This window comes from Antedon mediterranea, chromosome 11 (assembly GCF_964355755.1).
Source record: "Antedon mediterranea chromosome 11, ecAntMedi1.1, whole genome shotgun sequence".
NCBI classification, from domain to species: Eukaryota; Metazoa; Echinodermata; class Crinoidea; order Comatulida; family Antedonidae; genus Antedon; species Antedon mediterranea.
This window is the reverse complement of record NC_092680.1, coordinates 1,103,431-1,123,947: the sequence shown is the minus strand read 5'-3', so window position 1 is coordinate 1,123,947 and position 20,517 is coordinate 1,103,431. Positions and strand designations below refer to the sequence as shown.

Sequence of the window (20,517 nt, the reverse complement as noted above, 5' to 3'; positions counted from 1 at the left end):
TTTGCTGTTCAATGTAGTGTAATGTATAGGCCTACGTATTCTTATGCCCCGTTTATTTTAATTTTATAGAAATATTTATTTATTGTACTAGTTTATTTAACCTCAAATAGTTATTGAAACGTATATAATTCATTTGAATTATAACGTCCTTTGAGCGGTCAATTGCTATTCGTACCTTGTACAATAATAATACCATATCCGACGATGGGTCTAAGAAACGGACATTTTATCACGGTGAAGTGACTGTGGACAGACATTACCAAGTAATAAAATGAACAATTTGTGGGTTATATTCGTAATTGGAATGGTACAGATGTATATTTGTGATGGTAAGTTATGAAATATTCTATGCCTACCTGTAAAGCAATATGGTTAAATTGTCTATAAGATACAGTACTAGTCTAGCTAACCATAAACCAATTTATACAGACGAGTGGTAACGGTAAGCGGAAAACCGCGTAGCTTGTCCCACGTAGAATGTCTATATCTATCCTGAGCGGAAAACCGCGTAGCTTGTCCCACGTAGAATGTCTATATCTATCCTGAGCGGAAAACCGCGTAGCTTGTCCCACGTATAATGTCTGTATCTATCCTGAGCGGAAAACCGCGTAGCTTGTCCCACGTATAATGTCTGTATCTATCCTGAGCGGAAAACCGCGTAGCTTGTCCCACGTATAATGTCCTGAGCGGAAACCACACGTCCACTCAGCGTTGTGTGTAATTGATCATAAGGAATAACATTAGATTCTATATTTGTATTACCGTTACCGTTCGTCTGTGTAAAGTTGGTTATAGGTGGTAACAGCAAAGAGAGTGCGCGGTACATGAAGATGTTATGCGCGATTTGAACGATTTGCGCAATTTGAAATTGCGCAAAAAAATCCTTGCGCAATTTCAAATTGCGCAAAGAATTCTTGCGCAATTTAAAATTGCGCAAGGATTTTTTTGCGCAATTTCAAATTGTGCAATCAACTTGCGCAATTTCAAATTGCGCAAGAAAATCTTTGCGCAATTTTAAATTGCGCTGCACAATTTGTAAATTGTGCAAGATAGTTCTTGCGCAATATGACACCTTTGCGCAATTTGAAAACGAACTGTAAATTTTCCCATACATGGCTAGGCTAGGCCTAGGCAGAGGAGTTTAAAATTTAGTATTTTATTATATAAATAATAAGACCATTTCAATGAAGATAATGTTTAATACTCCCTTTTTAAGTTTTTAATATTAGTTTAAGCTAGGCCATGTAACCTAGTCAGTATCAGTAGTCCAGACCCTAGCTAGGCTAGAGTAGTAGGCTATAGCCGGCCGCCCCCGCCCCGCGCCCGCCTGGTGGAACACCACCGCTTCGTTTTCCTTCGTCGGTTCTTCGACGGTATGCTAACTTTACTTATAACAATATTTGCACTACTAAAATAAGGAAATGCGATATTTATCTTTAATTTTGAATCATTCTTAGAAATTACTATAAAAATATGGGTGTGCATGATTTCACAATCTGTCGAAAAACCTTGCGCAATTTGCAGATTACTTGCGCAATTTAATACGTTGCTTGCGCAATTTGAAACACATGTTTCAATTCAAATTGCGCAAGGATTTTTTTTGCGCAATTTCAAATTGCGCAAATCGTTCAAATCGCGCATAACAAAGACACTGTCGTATCAATTGTTTGGTATTTTACTTGAAAGAGGGTTAATCGAATGTTTTGTTATTTTTACTTAATATTGTTTTGTTTAAGAAAATCAAATGTTATGGCATTGAGAAGATATTGCTTTAGACATTTAGACATAAACATTCATTAAAGTTTGACTGCACCGCTATTATTGGGTTAAAACTGAAGGTCCGTATTTATTTCATTATTTACAGCAAATGTATCACGATATATACGTCGGGCTGCCGATTGTATTCCACGAGGAGACGCACTTTCTTACTCAATGTGTGACCGAGTAATCCCGATCCCGGATAGCCTACGACAAGAATTCAGCCTAGACTCTTTTTATTATAACTATACCTACGCTTACGGAATACCTATTCTATCATCAGAGGCCGTGTCAGAAGCGGCAATGTTACGCGCGTGCTACATCGTTCGGTTTATGCTCGCCGATCGCCAAGATGTCCGGAACGCTTTGCACAATAATTGTGCACGTTATTCAATTATCGGTCTCGAAGAACTAACCAATGAAATCCCAGAATATTCTTACTTGGATGACGATCAAAATGATCGTGCCCGCGGATTTGGCGGAACTCTAAACAACCCTGTGTCAACAGTGGCAGAAGAGAATCTATTGTGTTTTCCGAGGGGACAGGACAGATGGTATAAAGAAGATATTGGAGTTCATGAATTTGCACACGCAATCCACATAATCGGCATGAATACTTTGGATTCAGATTTTAACAACCGCTTGAAAGTAACATATAACGAGGCCATTGCAGCAGGACTGTGGGAGTCAACATACGCCGCCACTAACAGGCGCGAATATTTCGCTGAAGGAGTACAGAAGTTTTTTAATGTTGATGTTGTTCAAGAACACACCGATGGTGTCCACAATAATATCAGTAACCGACAAGAACTGTTTGATTATGATCCGGGTCTATACGATTTGGCTTTGGAAACATTTCCATGCGCCAATATTTTTGTGTCAAGATGTGAAGAACAATGTAGGTATTTTTTTATATTTTTAATGATAATCTATATATAGGCCTACATTTACGTTACGGCAAAATTCGGTACATCGCGGGTTACTTCTATAATGTTTACTCGATGGTAGGCCTATATATAAAGTTGGTTCATACTTTCGGTACTGATTTTAACCACCTGATGTAACCCTGTTTACTAAAAATTAAGTTGAGTTAGATAACTAGTTACTGACAATTAAAACGAATTTAGGTTTAACGATGTAGGTGTTTTCCGATCGTGATATACACTGTCTAATGGATTTCCATCTTGAAAAATACCCGCACATAATAATACGACGATGCTTCGCATTTACCTATTTCCTTCTACGACAATTGCTTTAATAGCTGAAAACCAGTAAAACAGCTCGAGAACAGAATCATAATGTTGAGGACAGGCCGATTTTCTTTAAAAAAATACTATTTTGATAGATTTAATATACCGGTAGAAATCTACGTTTATACAAAATGATTGCTTGGCGATGAATGGAACATCCAATCCAAACCTTTTAACAATAAATACATAAACCATTTTTTTGTCCCATTTAAAGCACATTTTTTTACTGTGAGTTTGGTAGTACTATTCCAGCATAATTAAACTTTATTACTGACAGTTGCTTCTTAATAATTAATAATTACAATTATATTATTTATAAAACATAAAAGCCAAAAATATGTCGTTACGGATAAAGAATATATTTTGAAATGGTCCCTCTTTGCACCTATCCTCTTACCATCCCTCAACCCTAATGTTACATAAAAAACACAAATTGGGTTTGTTTAAATTTGTAATTCACAGGGTGCTAATTTTAGAACCATTTGTGGGCACGAAATATGTTTAAAACACAAGCTCTATTTTAAACAGTTTGGTATGCCGTGCGTTATTATGCAAATGAGTTTATTTTGTTGTAATGGAAAAAATGGTATTGTTAGTCATTCGCGGTAAACACGCCGCATTACATTTTTATTTTGTAATATTACATTAGAAGATTATTCAAATAATGTAGAAAAACAGTTTTCCAGTCGGGAACCCAGCAGCTCCCCTCTTTTAGTTTGTAAAAGTAATCTCGAAAAGAAGTCCATCTGGAAAAGTGGCCCACCAAAGAGTTCTAAAAAATTGCAGGAGGAAAATAGAATATAAAAAAAATAATATATCCATGGAGATTCGAACCCCATCTGTGAGCTCTCAAAACTGAGCATTACCCGTTACGCCACAAAGTACATGACGTAACAGTTGATAAGAGTCTGTTTATACATGTATTACGTAATTCATCATTACGTCATAAATACACATATAACCTTGCTAAAACAGAAAAAAGAAAAGAAAAATTTTAAAAAAATTAATTTTCCATTAAAAAAAACAATATATCCATAGAGGATCGAACCCCATCTGTGAGTACCACCCTAGAGTACTAACAAATGCAGGATCACATGGGCTTCTTTTTGAGGTTTTATAATAGTAGTTTATTTAATTTTCTAACAATTTAATGCCATACAACTCTGTTCCTGATTTTTTTAAAAAAAGGTCCACTTTTGATTAGGCCTAGGCCTGACATTTAGTCAAAGTTCTAAATATCGCTCTTTCAAAACAAAAAAATTATTATTATTTAAAAAAAATTGTATTCGTAGAGGTTCGAACCCACCAAATCTAGAGTTGAGAGCACTCAAAACTGAGCATTACACGTTACGCCACAACTTACATGGCTGAACAGCTGATAATAGTCTATTTATACATGTATTACGCAATATATCAATACGTCATAAATATCGTATTAACCTTGTTAAAACCAAAATGATCAGTTAGCTCAGTTGCCTGAGCGTCGTGTTAACACACGTATGTCGTGGGTGCGATTCCCACGCTGGTCGGTGGAATAGAGTTAAGGCTATGCGAGTTTGGGGTTCACAGATCATACGTCCCCCTTTCCACCACACATCATGAGGCGATAACATCAATGCATCTGGTGATGTGCTGGAAACGACCCCAAAAGGCTGTGGCAGGGCCTTAGTGCTGAGGCAGGGAGAGCACATTTAACATCTTTTTTTTTATTTAATTTTTTTTCAACCTGTATTCGATCTCGTAAATTTTATGTTTGGCGCCCTCAATTTTAAAAGAAATTAATATTTCTCTTCGTTACGTATTTAGAATGGAATTTATATTCATCGCAGGAGTACGAAGCGGTTTGGTATGCCGTGCATTGTTATGCAAATGAGTTTATACAGGTGTAGCGGGAAAGATGGTATTGTTAGTCATTCGCGATCAACACGCCACACAAATTTTGATTTTATTAATCAATGTGAAATATCCGATTAATGCAAGATATAGTATTATGTTATGAATAATCGTTTTGGTAGTTGGTGTGTATGATCGCACCGTCCCAGAATAAACATGTTTAAAAACAGATAGTTTGTCTCCGATGGTTTTTGTATGGGGTTAATGGAGAGTGAATAAGATAAAATATAGAACATTTGCAAAGATGCCGATTTCTTGATCAACTTTGAAACTTAGACTAATTCCGCCGCCGGGCAGGCCTTAGGCATATACGAAGTCGAGTTTTTAAAGTAGAAAATCCCACCTAACATGTTGAAGTCGATCTGGATAGTTGACATACATTATCATAATTATCATAGGTGATTATGTATAACAATAAGTATAAGTGCAATTCTAGGGACTTTGCTCTATGTTCATTCTTAGCTCTGCCTCAACCGCTGCAGTGGTCTAGTACTGGAGACTTAATATTTAATTTCATGTTTCAATGAATAGGTGCACTTTCCGGGGACAAGCTCTTTTGTCCTGGTGGATCTTAGTTTGTTTCATATAATTTCAAATTATGTAAAGTTTTTTTCGGCCGGGAACCTAGCAGGTCTATTTTTCAAAATTGTCTTTGCTCATCCCCAAACATGGTGGAGTACTGAAGACGCTTATATATTTTGTTTCAAAATAATAGATGTAATTTCTGGGAACCGTTCAGCTTCATTTTAAACAGTTTGGTATGCCGTGCGTTGTTATGCAAATGAGTTTGTAATGGGAGAGATGGTATTGTTAGTCATTCGCGGTCAACACGCCACATTACATTTTTATTTTGTAATATTTACAAATCAAAAACTTGTTACAAGTTCCATACCGTACCACCATCTAATCAGGATTTCTAAAATCTTATTCGAGTAAGACTTTCTTTTGGCGAATAACTTTTCGTATCTGTAGAACCCCTTTTTTCATTATCATTTTCCCGTACAAAACATTACGTGAAGTATTGGCCAAACTTAAGAAAATGGCCAACCTATTTAAGGAACACTGTAAGGGACACACTGTTGCCAACCTATTTAAGGAACACTGTAAGGGACACACTGTTGTGTTTCGAATAGGGTTCTATTAATGTTAGACTATTAATAATTTCAATAAACGGGTTATTTAAATATTAATATTGTATATTATACAGCATTGATTGAGACACAACTATTGATGATGGATTGCAATAAAGCAGGTGCCACAAGTACTACTGAAGGTACCACAAGTGATACTGAAGGTACCACAAGTGCTACTGAAGGTACCACAAGTGCTACTGAAGGTACCACAAGTACTACTGAAGGTACCACAAGTGATACTGAAGGTACCACAATCGCTACTGAAGGTACCACAAGTGCTACTGAAGGTACCACAAGTGCTACTGAAGGTACCACAAGTGCTACTGAAGGTACCACAAGTGATACTGAAGGTACCACAAGTGATACTGAAGGTACCACAAGTGCTACTGAAGGTACCACAAGTGCTACTGAAGGTACCACAAGTGATACTGAAGGTACCACAAGTGATACTGAAGGGACCACCGAGACACCCACGACCATCGAAGGTAAAATGTACATGTTACTTTCTATTTTGTAAACCAATTAACCAAGTTTTGTTGCTTGTGTGTAATCACGAGACAATGAGTCATATTAATGGAGCGATTTGTATTTTGTGTGTTTGTAGGGAAGAGTGTAATTCCACTCGTCGCTTGTTTGTATGTTTTGTTAAAAACAACATTATAAGTTAAAATGTTCTTACATAAAACATATTAAGGAATTATAAGTAAAATAATAACTTGTTTTGTTCTTAATTGTAGATAATAGTACCACGATCATCATCACCATCACATACACCGAAGAAAAGACATCTGATCTTCAAATAGGTACGTAACGTAAACATTCTTAAATAGTCGTTTTTATACCGTTTTCAGGATAAAATAATGGTATCAAAATCAAATTAAAAAAGCCAAACTTATGTTTTGTTAATTGATTTACAGGTATTATTGCTGGTGCTTGTGGCGGAGCTGTTTTTATAGTTATTTTATTAATAATTTCAGTTTGTGTCATTCACAATAAATTGAGGTAGGTTTTTTTACTTTGTTCTTTTATTTACCCACAGAAGTTAAACTGTGTATTACCGGCCTAACAATTTACAGCTTAACGAGAACCGGTTAATTAAGGTCTTCCAATATGTATATGCTAACAATACCGTTTTAAGGATGTGTCAAATAAAAAAATAGGCCTATTTAAGATTTCATTTACTGATTACATTTCTATATCTAACTATCTTATTAATTTTGTATACTTTATACAGTAATAGATCACCTAAACCAATTCCAAACGGAGATAAAGACCAAGAAGACAATGAGCTTAGGTAAGCCTAACGATGTTTCATTCGCCATAGTAGGCCTATTGCTGTTTCTAAACAACACAATGATAACATTCTTTATCAAATTTACATTGAATTAAATTGAACATAGGCATCCATTCTCAACCAGAACCACTACTATTTATTTTTTATGAGGAAATACTGTATATATTTAACCAAATCTACAGTTTATCGTATTTAAGTTTGAGTATGCTCCTACTGTAATACCATCCCCCAAAATGTTATAGGAATGAAACTCGAAGAATAAGAAAAAAAACTCTTTGATAAAATAGTAAATAAACTATATTATGTATCTACATTTACAGTGAAATTTAACAACTCATCGACCACACTTTGTTGAATCCACAGAACAATTGCGCATAAGGAATCGATGAACAAGAATTGGAATAACAAAATACAACATTCAGCAAGTTCGTAACTAGAAAAAGTTTTCAAGAGCGAACCCTCCTTTTTCTTGTAGTTCCCCTTCCAAGCTAGATTGAAAGCATAACATAATTGATAATAACGGGATTAAACTGGATTATTAAACTGGATTAGTTCTGACGATGCTTCTTCTAATAATAATTATGATTTTTATGAGATCATCGTATTTTTGTAATGCAAGTCAAACGTTACAAGCATTTATTTTTGTTGTATTATTAACCATAATAGGTAACCCGCATCGTTCACCGTACAAAAGCCAATTTCGGTTCTAAGTTTGGTTTTTTTTTATGCTTAACTAATTCCTACTATAACAAAGTACTAGTAAAGGTATGTTTATGTCGTGTTTATTCGCCATGCAAACCTTTAAACAATAATGACAAAGTTATATAAGTTACACTTCATCGACCTCAACGAATTTTGCCATTTATGGTATTCGGGTATTCAAAGCCGACGTCAGTCTCTAGAAATGCATGAATAAACAGGTAGTTCAACGCCACGAATAACCTGTTCATTTTAACAGTGATGACGAATTTGTGTTTTATAGATACAATGCGATAGGAATAGAGTATAATAGTTTGTGGCGAACCATGTGTTTTTAAAAGTGAAAAGTGAGGTAAAGAATGTCTACGTTTCGGTTGTTGTTCAACAAGAGTATTAATCAAGAAGCCGGTTTAGCATAACAACTGAGAAACGTCGATCGAGGCAATTGCAACTTTATTTGATTACCGTTTGGAAACATTAAAAAACAATACGTATTATTATTTCAGACATAACTACTGCGCATTGCAAAATACTGTATTTATATGACCAATTGATATTTGTTTGCCTACAAACAATTTATTGCCTTTTGTTCCTCAGTGATTAAAGCGATGTTGAGGAATCAATTTAACAGCACACAATGGAATGTAGTAATAATTGACTGTAAACCTGTAAACTGAATAAAATTACCTAAATTTGCTTTAGAAAGCCGATTTTCTGTGTGGTTTCTCTCCTCCTCTATATACTACGATCTTCACCAGAGACGATCTGTGGCCCTTATCTATCTTAACTTTTTTTTGTAATTCTTTTTTCTTGTTTATTTTGATTGTATTGTTAAATACTGTACTTTTGATATTGGTTTCGTATGATTTTATACTTACTGTAGGATGCACTACCGATTGGTTTGTGCCGCTGCTGGTGCAAAACCGTAAATCCAAATAAAGTTATTGTTATTATTGATATTATACTATTATTATATCTTAAGATTTCCTTTTCTAGTATTGTTTCTTGACATTTACTTGACATTTTGGTGCCGATCACTTCTTGATAACATTTTCCAGGAAGTGTGAATGTAGCATTTTAGATTGATGAGTAATCCACCTTACTCTTTCATACTTAAGCCTTGAGTCAATTTATTTCTATGTTTTCATTGTTTCTGATGACGTTAATGCCTAATTGTTTTTCAGGTTTATTTATAGGCTATACTTAAGTCTTTCTTTGTTGAAGCCTGATTGACGCATTCCTTCTATTTCTTTCGGCGTATTCATCCATGCATCTTTCCATTTAAACAAGTTAAATGTAGAAACAGCGTTGCATGAGCTCAACAACAGGTTATTATATATTTGTGTGGAAGACTTAAGTTTAATTAAAAAAGAGTTAGTCATCGGATCGTCCGCATACCTAATAACGAATATCAAACAGGAATACTTTACTGTGTTATCAACATTTAAATTCATCCAAATAATCGATCAGAGATAACTTATACGAACAATTTATTAACTTAGACAGCGATTTTGATCAGTCTTGACATTTTCTTCAAACATTCAAACCTAGAGATGGCTAGATTGTGGATTATAATACTTGTATTAGGTTATGTAGCAGATCAAGCAATTTGTACTGGTAAGTTGGTACAATTCCTTCTTCTTAATTCCTTTATACCAATGAGTTACAGCAAAAAGAAATTTTATATTAACGATATTTATATTAATTAGTCACTCAATGTTGATATTATAACAAGAGCGTTTACCATACATATTTCTGTTGAATATCGCTGTATATATTGTCCCTTCCCATTTCCCTTTCTTTAATAAATTGAAATATAGATTTTCATTTATATCCAGAAACAGGAAATAACTTTACACGCACCATTTTTGTACTTACAAAAAAGCATAAGAACCGATTATATATTGCTTAGTATATCTCGGGTATCATTATTTACATAACATTAACACAAAGTGTATCTACACTTACATCAACGACTTATTTTAATAAACACTTGTATATTATGTATTAGACAATTCTATATTTTATCATACCCATAATTGAAATATGAATTTCATTTATATCCAAAAACATGAAATAACTTTACACTAACAGTTTACACGCACCATTTTTATACTTACAAAAAAACCATAAGAACCGATTATATATTGCTTAGTATCTTGGTATCTTTTTTATTTTATTTTTTTATTTTTTTTTTTTTTTTAAATTTTATTTTTTTTAAATTTTATTTGTACCGATTATATATTGCTTAGTATCTCGGTATCATTATTTACATAACATTAACACAATGTGTATCTACACTTACATCAATGACTTATTTGAATAAACACTTATAATATATAATGTATTTATTAGACAATTCTACATTTTGTCATGCATTTATTTCTATTATAATAAATTATTTCCTCGCATAGACAATCCGGAGTATGGAGATATTCGACTGGTTGGTGGTTCAGTCCCGAATGAGGGCCGAGTGGAAATATACTACATTGACGGATGGGGTACGATCTGTGACGACAACTGGGGCATAACTGATGCAGATGTTGTTTGCAAGTAAGTTATATAGATCACTTTAATTATTATCTCAAAAAGCAACACAATTTTCATGTAAAAAAACTCTATAATCGCATTTTGAGCGTGCTGGTATTTAATCTGGTTTTATGGGTCAACAGTTAAGCTTACCTTTGTTTGTAGTTGAAATGGTAGGACTACTTTGTACAATGCTGGTTTAATCCTTTTTGCGGTATATATTGAAATACCACCTCACTGATTAGTAGGCCCAATACTTATCTTTCTTAGGCAATTGGGTTATGCATGGGCCTTTCAGGCCAATCCGGTGGCTTTTTATGGCGCTGGTTCAGGTCCAATCTACTTGGATGATGTCGAATGCTATGGTAATGAGGATGCAGTTTATAATTGTGAAAACGCAGGCTATTATAACCACGACTGTTCACATTATGAGGACGCGGGTGTAGTGTGTGAAACTGATGATATCCAACCAGGTACGTTGATTAATTATGTATAATTATGATGATGACTATGATAAAAATGATTATGATAGAAATGATTATGATAGAAATGATTATAATAGAAATGATTATGATAGAAATGATTATGATAGAAATGATTATAATAGAAATGATTATGATAGAAATGATTATGATAGAAATGATTATGATAGAAATTATTATAATAGAAATGATTATGATAGAAATGATTATGATAGAAATGATTATGATAAGGGGTTTCGTTGAGTGGTAATGTTTCGACAGTTATAATAGCATTGTTAAAAAGATGTTGATGGAAATCCTACATAGTAAAGATAAGAAATATCTAGATCTTTTCAGAATATCTGATCCTGTCATTTTTATAATAAGTTGTGTTCTTCTTTAAGAGGATGGTTTTCTACGCCTGACCAGCCATAACTCAGACGGGTCTTGGGGACAGCTTGACATCATGTACAGAGGCCTCTGGGGTTCGGTGTGTCCGGCTGATTTCAACATGAACGACGCTAATGTTGCCTGTAAACAGCTAGGTTTTCAGTGGGCCGTAGAATTTTATTTCGATAACGATTATAGTACTTGTTGGAGTTGGATAACCGACATAGAATGTACTGGTACAGAATCAAGTTTACTCGACTGTGATTACGATGGCCTGTATCAGCAATATTGTGACGTATTATATAGTTCAGTTTATATTGAATGCAGTGATGGTGATAATACTGGTAAGCGTTTCAACTTTCATCGTATCTCCTTTTCCGTCAAACAAACCATACCCTGTCACTGTAAACACAATACCACATGGTAAATGTAGTTAGTTCTATCTTAGATATTTCGTCCAGTATTTCCCCTCCTGGACACTTGCTACCCGATGGTGACATTATTCTGCGGACCGTTTCTCCCCAGAACCGTTTACCATTTCTTCCATCCAAAACATTAAGAAAAACAGTCACTCAAACATTACAACTTATGATAGATTTATTTGTTTATTTGCCAGATGAATTCCCTGAGTATTTGCCAGTTAGATTACGAGATGGGGAAGATGATCACAATGGACGTGTTGAGGTTTATGCTGATGGGGAATGGGGAACGATTTGCGATCAAAAATGGACCATAGAAGATGCCGAGGTCGTGTGTCGACAATTGGGATACGATGGGGCATTGGCAGCCAAGAAAAACGCTTATTACGGTGAAGGTGACGGACCTATACACTTCAAGAAATTTAGGTGTGACGGATCTGAAAACTACCTGAGTGCGTGTAGGTATACCGATACCGCTGACGATGACACGTGCAGTCACGCAGACGACGCCGGAGTCGTATGCATAGGTAAGTTTAATGTTGTGAGATAGAATGTATTTTCACATTTTCAAATAGAATGTTTCTGAATGATGCTTTCTTTGTTTTTTTGTACAATTTCAAAGTAAAAGACTATTTAAAAAAATTAGAATAATATAAAGTAACATAACATATACAATAGTGTTTACATAATATTCTTTTTTAGAATATGATGATAATGATGATGATGAAGATGACGATTTTACAGGAGGTCCAAGTGGTAATTGTTTTGTTTTTGTTAAACTATTATATCAAAGTTATAAAAATATATATTTTTCAACAAAAAATTAAAATAATTACTGTTTATTTCATAGATTATTATGGGCCTACAGTCGATTATTCCTATTTGGACACCAGCACGCCAAGTGGTAAGTGGTTCAAATAATGGAATTTAAAACAATCGTTATTCTTACCAGGTAGGCCTATGATTGTAGGGCCTAGGCCTATGATTGTAGTGCCTAGGCCTATATCGTACAGTTTTCAAATAGTAAACTATAGGAAAAGTAAAAAAAAAAAGAAGAAAACTTTGAGCAAAGATTATGTGAGTAAGAAACAAAGAAATATTATCAGGAATTAGAAACAAAAAGCAATAACAATAATAGTTATGTTTGCACTATTATAAATGGGTTTCAGAAAAACCAAGATCGCGTGTCTTTTGGGATTTATTGTTTTAATACGTTTTATCGATATTCTCTAACTAACATATTTTAATTTTGTTTGCAGTGATCATTACCTGCTATAATCCGTGTGTGAACGGGTATTGTGTATCTAGTTTGCCGTATAGTACTTGTATATGTGATGTTGGATGGATGGGATCAGAATGTGACATTGGTACGTGTGTTTGATAGTTAGATTCATTATCATGCGCTCAAAAACTGACCGAAATAATTGGTAAATGCAATCAATATATTTCGGCACATAATCAAAGATACAGATAACTCAAATTTTGATAAGCTTTAGCGACCGATATTATAGCGACCGATAAGAAAATCATAATAATTCATAATACTTATTTAAATGTGATATTTATCTCACTAGAAATCACTGCATGTGACAGTAATCCATGTGTAAATGGAATATGTTATCCGTCTATTGGTAGCTACTCATGTGATTGCAACGATGGTTATACGGGTCCTAATTGTGATCAAGGTAAAGTGAACTACTAACAAACCTAAACATAATAACTCTACCTATACAGTGACTGATTTCGGCCCAAATGCAAAAAAGAAAAGAACGAAGCATTAGTTATAACTCTGATTATTTCTATCATCTAGTAGCATTACATTTACTACAGCATCAGCACTGTTTTTCGTGTCACTTTCTGCTTAAAAGTCAGACACAACTTTTGCCTTTGCTTACAAATTGTACTCTGGTAACATTTTCTAGTTTTCTTGTTTCTTACACTAAGCATTTATAAATGAGCTTTTTTTTAATTTTAGAAATGGTCGGTTGTGACTTATATCCATGCTTTAATGGTGGAAGTTGTGAAAGCATTTCATCCGATGGCCTGGTATATAAATGTAACTGTCTATATGGCTGGATCGGTACACATTGTGAAACAGGTAAACACAATTTATCAGACATAAAAATGTAAATAACACGAAATTTATAATTTTACAGCTTCTCTTTAAATTGTTCTTAGAAACATTGGGCCATATTTTGTTTGTTTGTTTGTTTGTTTGTTTGTTTGTTTTATCTTTATACTGGGTGACCTCTTCAGTCAAAGACTGATCTCCCAGAGGGCCCAGTTGGTGATCAGTGGCTGTGATGTACTAATACACCGGGGTAACCCTCTACTCGTCTCGAAAGATGTACTAGGTTCTTTAAAGTGCACACGAGCTAGATATGTACACTGGACCTACGGTTTATAGTCCTTATCCGAGAAGACTCGTTCTACCACCAGAACCATGGAGTGAGTGAGCTTCGAACCCCTGCCGATGTTATGGCTACGTGATTACGGTTCCACTGTCTTAACCGCTCGGCCACTCACTCATATGTAATTCGAAATGTTCATGAACGTCCAAAGCCTTTTTGTTCTTTATGAAATAAACTTTCATCTTCTAAATTGGAACAAAGGGTATGAAATCTTTTTAAAATATTACTTCTTTTAGAACGAAACGGTTGTAATCTGTACCCGTGCCGAAATAATGGACAGTGTGTTGATTTTGATACTGGAGGATATGAATGCAATTGTATGGATGGGTATCTTGGTGACAACTGTGAGATCGGTAAGTTTCTTTTTATTTTAAATTATTTTTTCCTGGTTTTCTTTCCATGTAAGAACACAGTTTCTCCCGCAAACGCTCTGACCTGTTCTACGTGTCATGCATTAAAAATAATTTGTACAAGACAACAATTATTGGTTTTTTTTCTATAAAAAAAAATCTGCTGAGTATGAAATATATATATTTATATATATAATTATGTAAAATGTCAGTGTGCTTAGCAACTCTCCACTTTATTGTTATTCCAACTATCTACAAAAAAGACAGTTATTGTAAAAAAAATTCGTGTACTGTAATTTTAGTATATAGATTCTATTTTAATATATAATGTATTTGTATAGAAATAAACGCATGTGACGCACAACCATGTTATAATGGACAATGCTTGATAAACCCTAGTGATGGCTCTTACGTCTGTCGTTGTGCGGAAGGATGGACAGGGCAACATTGTGATGAAGGTATCCTAGTACACGGTTTTAACTTTTTTTTTAAATCACGTCCGTAAATAAAGACAAACGTATTCGTAAAGCTCTGTCTACACTATCAAACTTGTGACAAAATGTGATGTGCCTATACATATAGACATGGTGACGTCATATCACTACCATATTTTGGCATATCACTATCACATTTGGGCACATCGCACTTTTTTGTCCAACTTGTTTGATAGTGTAGACATCTTAATAATAATATTATCAAGATGTCTACATCATGTCTACATAAAGGTTTTAACTGAATCTTTGTGATACATTTAGAACGTTAATAATATTAATAATAATTTTTAAACCTAATTAAATGCATTATCAATATCTAACGTCATTGATATATTACAACTTTATATTATAGAAATTGACATGGAAGCGGAATGTTTGAGTAACCCGTGTTTACACGGTGAATGTCATGAATTGTCTGAATCTGGCTATGTTTGTTCCTGTAACGATGGTTGGACAGGCGATAACTGTGAAATATGTAAGTGAGCCTAATATCGGTTTAACAATTAATTTTATTATAGTAATTTCGCATTTTTATCGTGACAAACATACACAAAATGTTCTGTTTATGATCGTTTCAAACCATACCAGAATATTTCTGGTGATACCAGATTTGTTAAAGTCTCTATTGTTGTTAGTCCATCTGATCAGGTAGCGTTTCGATTTTTCAAAACTGGATTAAGCTGAAAGAAGTACACGTATGAAACGCCATGTGGGCCAAATATTTATCTTTACAACAATATGGTTTCCAATATTATCTATCTTATTTATTATATCTTTAAATTGTTCTTGAATAGCTACTATAGGATGTCATGCTGAGCCGTGTTTGAATGGAGGCACATGTGTGGATATTGGTAGTGATGGCGACTATCAATGTTATTGTCCAGAAGGATTTGACGGCCAAGATTGCCAAACAGGTAAAATCTGTTGCATAATTATAAAACTGTACAATACAAAATGTACCATCTGTTGTAATGAATTGTTTTATCAGGTTTGGTTTTATGTCTATTTGTTTGAAGAAAAAACTGACTCAACAAAACATTTTTTTTTCCAGTTCAAAGTTTATGTGATCCTGATCCTTGTGTTATGGGAACATGTTTTGACTTCCATAGTTTAATGACGTTCTACTGCCTTTGTGACGTTGGTTGGACAGGAACTTTGTGCGACACAGGTACACTTATATGAACTTAAACAATGGGTCTAACAATTCATTTTTAAGTGTTTTTCCAAAAGTTATATCGTATTTAGATAAGAAAAGTCAACCGACGTTATTCTTGTTTACCGTTTTAAAAATATTAAATAATCAATACTTATTATGATTGATGAAAACATGAGTCATATACAATATTTCTGATATTATGTTGCTTGGACCCCAAGTTTTTTTCCTGGAAAATGTATCTCTAATTGGATTATGCTTGGCGCTATCTTTATCATAATTCCTTAGCTCAACTATTTGGATCAAAACAAGGGTGTTTTTTTTTTCAGAAATGACATGTATTAACAATCCTTGTGTGAATGCAGTTACCTGTATTGATCATGACGATAGCGGATATACGTGCATCTGCCAGAATGGTTGGTTCGGCGACAGATGTGATGAATGTGAGTATGATAATGATAATTCGAAAAAATATGGTGCATGAGAGTGATGGAGCAATATAAAATACAAGAATTATAAGATGGAGTAAAACTGTATTTGTTTCCAGAGCATGCTGGTTGTAATTAAAAACACGTCACTACATAATAATCTTGTATCTCATCTGGTACATTGAGTGCATCAATATAATCAACTTCTTTATGTTCCTAAATGGAAACTTTAGTCGTATGGCCATCGCGCATGTGCAGCAGCATCCCGTTTATAGAATACTATACTAATGGATCGAAAGATCTCAGAAAAATACCCTCAACATACGTCTGAAAGCTCACCTGTACCAAGAAGCATTTGCTGTTTAACTTTTTCAAGCACCTCTGAACATTATCATTATGGATACCGGCGTTATATAAGTCTGATTGATTGATTGTATAAAAAAGAAAAACAATGTAATAAATCTTTTAATAACTGTACATGGTTTAATCTTAAGAAGAAGGGAAAACCCTAGACTACCGTATACCTCGTAGAATATATTCGGGCCTATTATAATTATATAAATCCAAATGTATTTTTCCAGTTGAAAGTACTACCACCACCACCACCACCACCACCAGACAACTGATGGAGACAACGTCACTAATCGATGGAACAGATCAACCAGTAGTCAATGTACCTGAAGAACAGTCTTCATCAGATCTACCAATAGGTATAATATTCATCAAATTTGGTTACACGACTGTACTGTATTACCTTATTGTAGAGTTTATGTTCAGTATACGTGTTTATCACACTGTTAAAGTTACTTACATATTGTACTGTATTTAAAATTGTAAAAAAATTAAGGCAATCGTCTGTCTTACCAGGTAAAATAATGCTGAGAAATGACAACAATATACTCATAACAATAATAACTCATGCAATTTAAAATAACAGATACTGTTGTAGATCATAACTAGGCTATTGTTAACTAGGTAGAAAACTGCTACATTTTTTTAAATGTTATGTATTTTCTGTACTGTGCTCAAGTTGTACTTTTGTTTTGTAGGTGTAATCGCTGGAGCTGCTGGTGCTGTTATTTTTGTTGTTATTATTGTTTTAATAGTTGTTTGTTTTATCAGCAATAAACCTAGGTAAGTCTGAACATTACCTGCTACATTTACAAAGACAAACTACTGAACCTGATTTGTTTCCGGAACAGGTTTTAGCTCATTAGCTCAGGTTGTTTATTGTTGCTCTGTGGCTCATCGCATTATATTGTCTCTTCTTCTAGCATATTATTTTTTTTTAAGTTTTAAATTCATTTCTTTTCATTCGTACTAATAGTTCACCGAAACCAGCGTTAAGTGGAATTGACAACAAGATATATACAATTGAGTGAGTAACTAACTTTCATGACAAACCAATATAATCTAGAATTGCAGTAACCATTCCTCTTCTGTTTGATTCTTTATTATCATTTCCTCTATTTCAATTTAATTTTAAACAAATTTACATCATAATAAGTAGATGAAATTACAATTATCCACATTGCTGCCGCAGTAAAAGTTGTAGGTTAAAACAAAAACTTATTTAATTAGTTTAAACATTTTATTGTTGTGGTGCGATAAACTTGTAATCCATCTTTCTGTAGACATATTCCACGTAACACTACCATTTCTATTTAACAGTGTTAGTAAACCACCAATCGATGACCACCAATATGACAATCTAAAAAAGGAACATGACCCGGATGTGAAATCTACAACCAATGATAATGAATACATGGAGCCTAATAGTAATATCTATGATGAATTGCGAGACAGTGCGTACTCAACAGACACCACATATATGGAACTTCAAAAGCCTGCTAGCACGTATATGCATTTCGTCCCATAATAAAAACGCTACTCTAAGTTATCTAAAGCACTGTCCACACTATCAAACTAGTTTTTTAAAAAGTGTGATGTGCCCAAATATAGTAGGGCTATGATATCATCATGTCCATATATGGGCACATCACATTTGTCAGACTAGTTTGATAGTGTAGATATTAGATCTTTACAGTATGAATACATCAACGAATACGTTATCTATTCTTCTATTTTCATATCATTATTTCTACTCAGTTTTGAATGTTTTAGTATTAAAAATGCATGTAAATATTAAAGCCATTTATTTCATATTTCTCTTTAACTGCCTAATATAATTGCGGGTGTGTAAACAAAATTGTAAATTAATGTGGAGTAATAAATAAAATAAAGTTTATTTTTTAATGTATATTTGTGTTTTTAAATAAATGTTAAACATTTTTTATGTGTTTATTCAAATTTCCCATTGTCTAAATTATGGCGTAATATTTGTATGAATAGTAGGTTTATGGTTCAGAGTTGGTTTATGGTTCAGAGTTGGTTTATGGTTCAGAGTTGGTCCAAACATGGCACCACCACATTTCAAGTTTTTGATGATAGCTTACAAAATTGACGAATTGGAACTTGGTCAGCATAATTCAACTTTATACGGACAAAATAATATATTCGAAATTTACTACCGAATGTAATGGGAACGTACACTAGGATGTTTTTTTAATGAAATAAATCTTCCACCATTTTTATATCAAAAACAACGACCAAAGGTATAATCTTAAAAAGATATCTGAACATGCGTAGAATGTCGTATTCAGTAGACTGTAGCTGTACAGAAACAAATCAATATTTACACCGAGATCTATTGTGGTAAATGTTAATTAGTTTCCAATGTATGCCTACGTTTTATGTTATTGTAAGGATGAATGATCTTGCACCAAACAAACCTGTTTTAATTCTGGATGCAAAATATTTCCGCTCTATATCACATGTCTTACAATTGAAAGGCCAAAAATAATAGTGTTGTGATTCTGTGTAGGATACAAACAAGGTTAGTTGTTGACAAATTAATTGTTGGTTATTCTGTGGTCATTGTTTGCAATGCAACAGATAGATCTGCAGATTTAAGGTAAGCTTGGTTCCCACTCTAGCGACGCAACGTAATGCAACCTACGTAAATGCTCTTCCAATAATTATGTTTTCCTCCGCCTGCGTGAAATCAAATATGTGATGTTTGCAGCACTGTTGCGTCGTCGGTTCCCACTTGTGATTACGCAATACAGCACTTTGAGTCAATACGTCGCTGCGTTGCGTCGCGTAAGCGTGGTTCCCACTAGCGACGCAACACAAGGACGTAACGCAACGCAAGTGAATTGACCAATCACAAGCGATGGCTTATTCGCTTGTGATTGCTAACTGTCTATAACTTCGCTTGTCATTGGTTAAAACGCTTACGCTGCGTTTACGTCCTTGCGTTACGTTCTAGTGGGAACCAAGCTTAAAGCGTGGTTCCCACTAACGACGCAACACAAGGACGTAACGCAACGCAAGTGAATTGACCAATCACAAGTGATGGCTTATTCGCTTAAGCGATGGCTTATTCGCTTGTGATTGCTAACTGTCTATAACTTCGCTTGTCATTGGTTAAAACGCTTGCGTTGCGTTTACGTCCTTGCGTTACGTTCTAGTGGGAAACAAGCATTAGTGGGAACCACGCTTTAAGCGCAACCCAAGCAACGCAACCAATCAAGACGCGGTGAATCATTCTAAATCCCGTCGTGATTGCTCAAAATGCTTGCGCTGCGCTTACGTCCTAGTCCTCGTGAGGAACCAAGTCATGTCAGGTGGCAAAATGCTTGCGCTGCGCTTACGTCATAGTCATAGTGAGGAACCAAGTCAAGTGGTGTTTGTTACACCATTACAGAAGACTTTTTATGTCAGAGATTTATTTTTGTATAACGTATATACAATTATATAACAAAAACGATCTTGTTGTGTTGTTTCTATCCT

The 20,517-nt window shown here is 34.3% G+C and overlaps 2 protein-coding genes across 3 annotated transcripts; both read left to right on the top strand.

The window, feature by feature from the left end:
• Positions 1-25: 25 nt before the first annotated feature.
• Positions 26-8,907, top strand: LOC140062276 (uncharacterized). 2 transcript variants are annotated; one of them, XM_072108419.1, is made up of 7 exons: positions 26-329; positions 1,865-2,656; positions 6,109-6,519; positions 6,772-6,837; positions 6,952-7,036; positions 7,269-7,328; positions 7,692-8,907. In XM_072108419.1, the coding sequence occupies exons 1-7, from the start codon at positions 272-274 to the stop codon at positions 7,759-7,761; spliced, it is 1,542 nt and encodes a 513-aa protein (XP_071964520.1). In that variant the 5' UTR covers positions 26-271; the 3' UTR covers positions 7,762-8,907. The 2 variants fall into 2 exon arrangements, with proteins under 2 accessions (XP_071964520.1, XP_071964521.1); XM_072108420.1 differs by having other exon boundaries at positions 7,649-7,735.
• A 352-nt stretch (positions 8,908-9,259) lies between these two features.
• Positions 9,260-18,619, top strand: LOC140063144 (uncharacterized). Its single transcript, XM_072109593.1, has 20 exons — positions 9,260-9,644; positions 10,442-10,580; positions 10,827-11,029; positions 11,422-11,751; positions 12,024-12,353; positions 12,529-12,582; positions 12,677-12,730; positions 13,086-13,193; positions 13,401-13,511; positions 13,802-13,924; positions 14,474-14,590; positions 14,929-15,045; positions 15,434-15,556; positions 15,876-15,995; positions 16,133-16,249; positions 16,564-16,677; positions 17,244-17,372; positions 17,712-17,796; positions 17,990-18,040; positions 18,334-18,619. Exons 1-20 carry the CDS (start codon positions 9,581-9,583, stop codon positions 18,539-18,541), a joined length of 2,697 nt encoding a protein of 898 aa, XP_071965694.1. The 5' UTR covers positions 9,260-9,580; the 3' UTR covers positions 18,542-18,619.
• Positions 18,620-20,517: the final 1,898 nt, after the last annotated feature.

Bases quoted from the DNA above. Each gene is read 5' to 3' on its own strand.
- LOC140062276 (XM_072108419.1), top strand. From the start codon at position 272: ATGAACAATTTGTGGGTTATATTCGTAATTGGAATGGTACAGATGTAT. The intron at 330-1,864 runs GTAAGTTATGAA...CATTATTTACAG, and splicing joins ACAGATGTATATTTGTGATG to CAAATGTATCACGATATATA. The intron at 6,520-6,771 runs GTAAAATGTACA...TCTTAATTGTAG, and splicing joins GACACCCACGACCATCGAAG to ATAATAGTACCACGATCATC.
- LOC140063144 (XM_072109593.1), top strand. From the start codon at position 9,581: ATGGCTAGATTGTGGATTATAATACTTGTATTAGGTTATGTAGCAGAT. The intron at 11,030-11,421 runs GTACGTTGATTA...TTCTTCTTTAAG, and splicing joins AACTGATGATATCCAACCAG to AGGATGGTTTTCTACGCCTG. The intron at 15,046-15,433 runs GTATCCTAGTAC...TTTATATTATAG, and splicing joins AGGGCAACATTGTGATGAAG to AAATTGACATGGAAGCGGAA.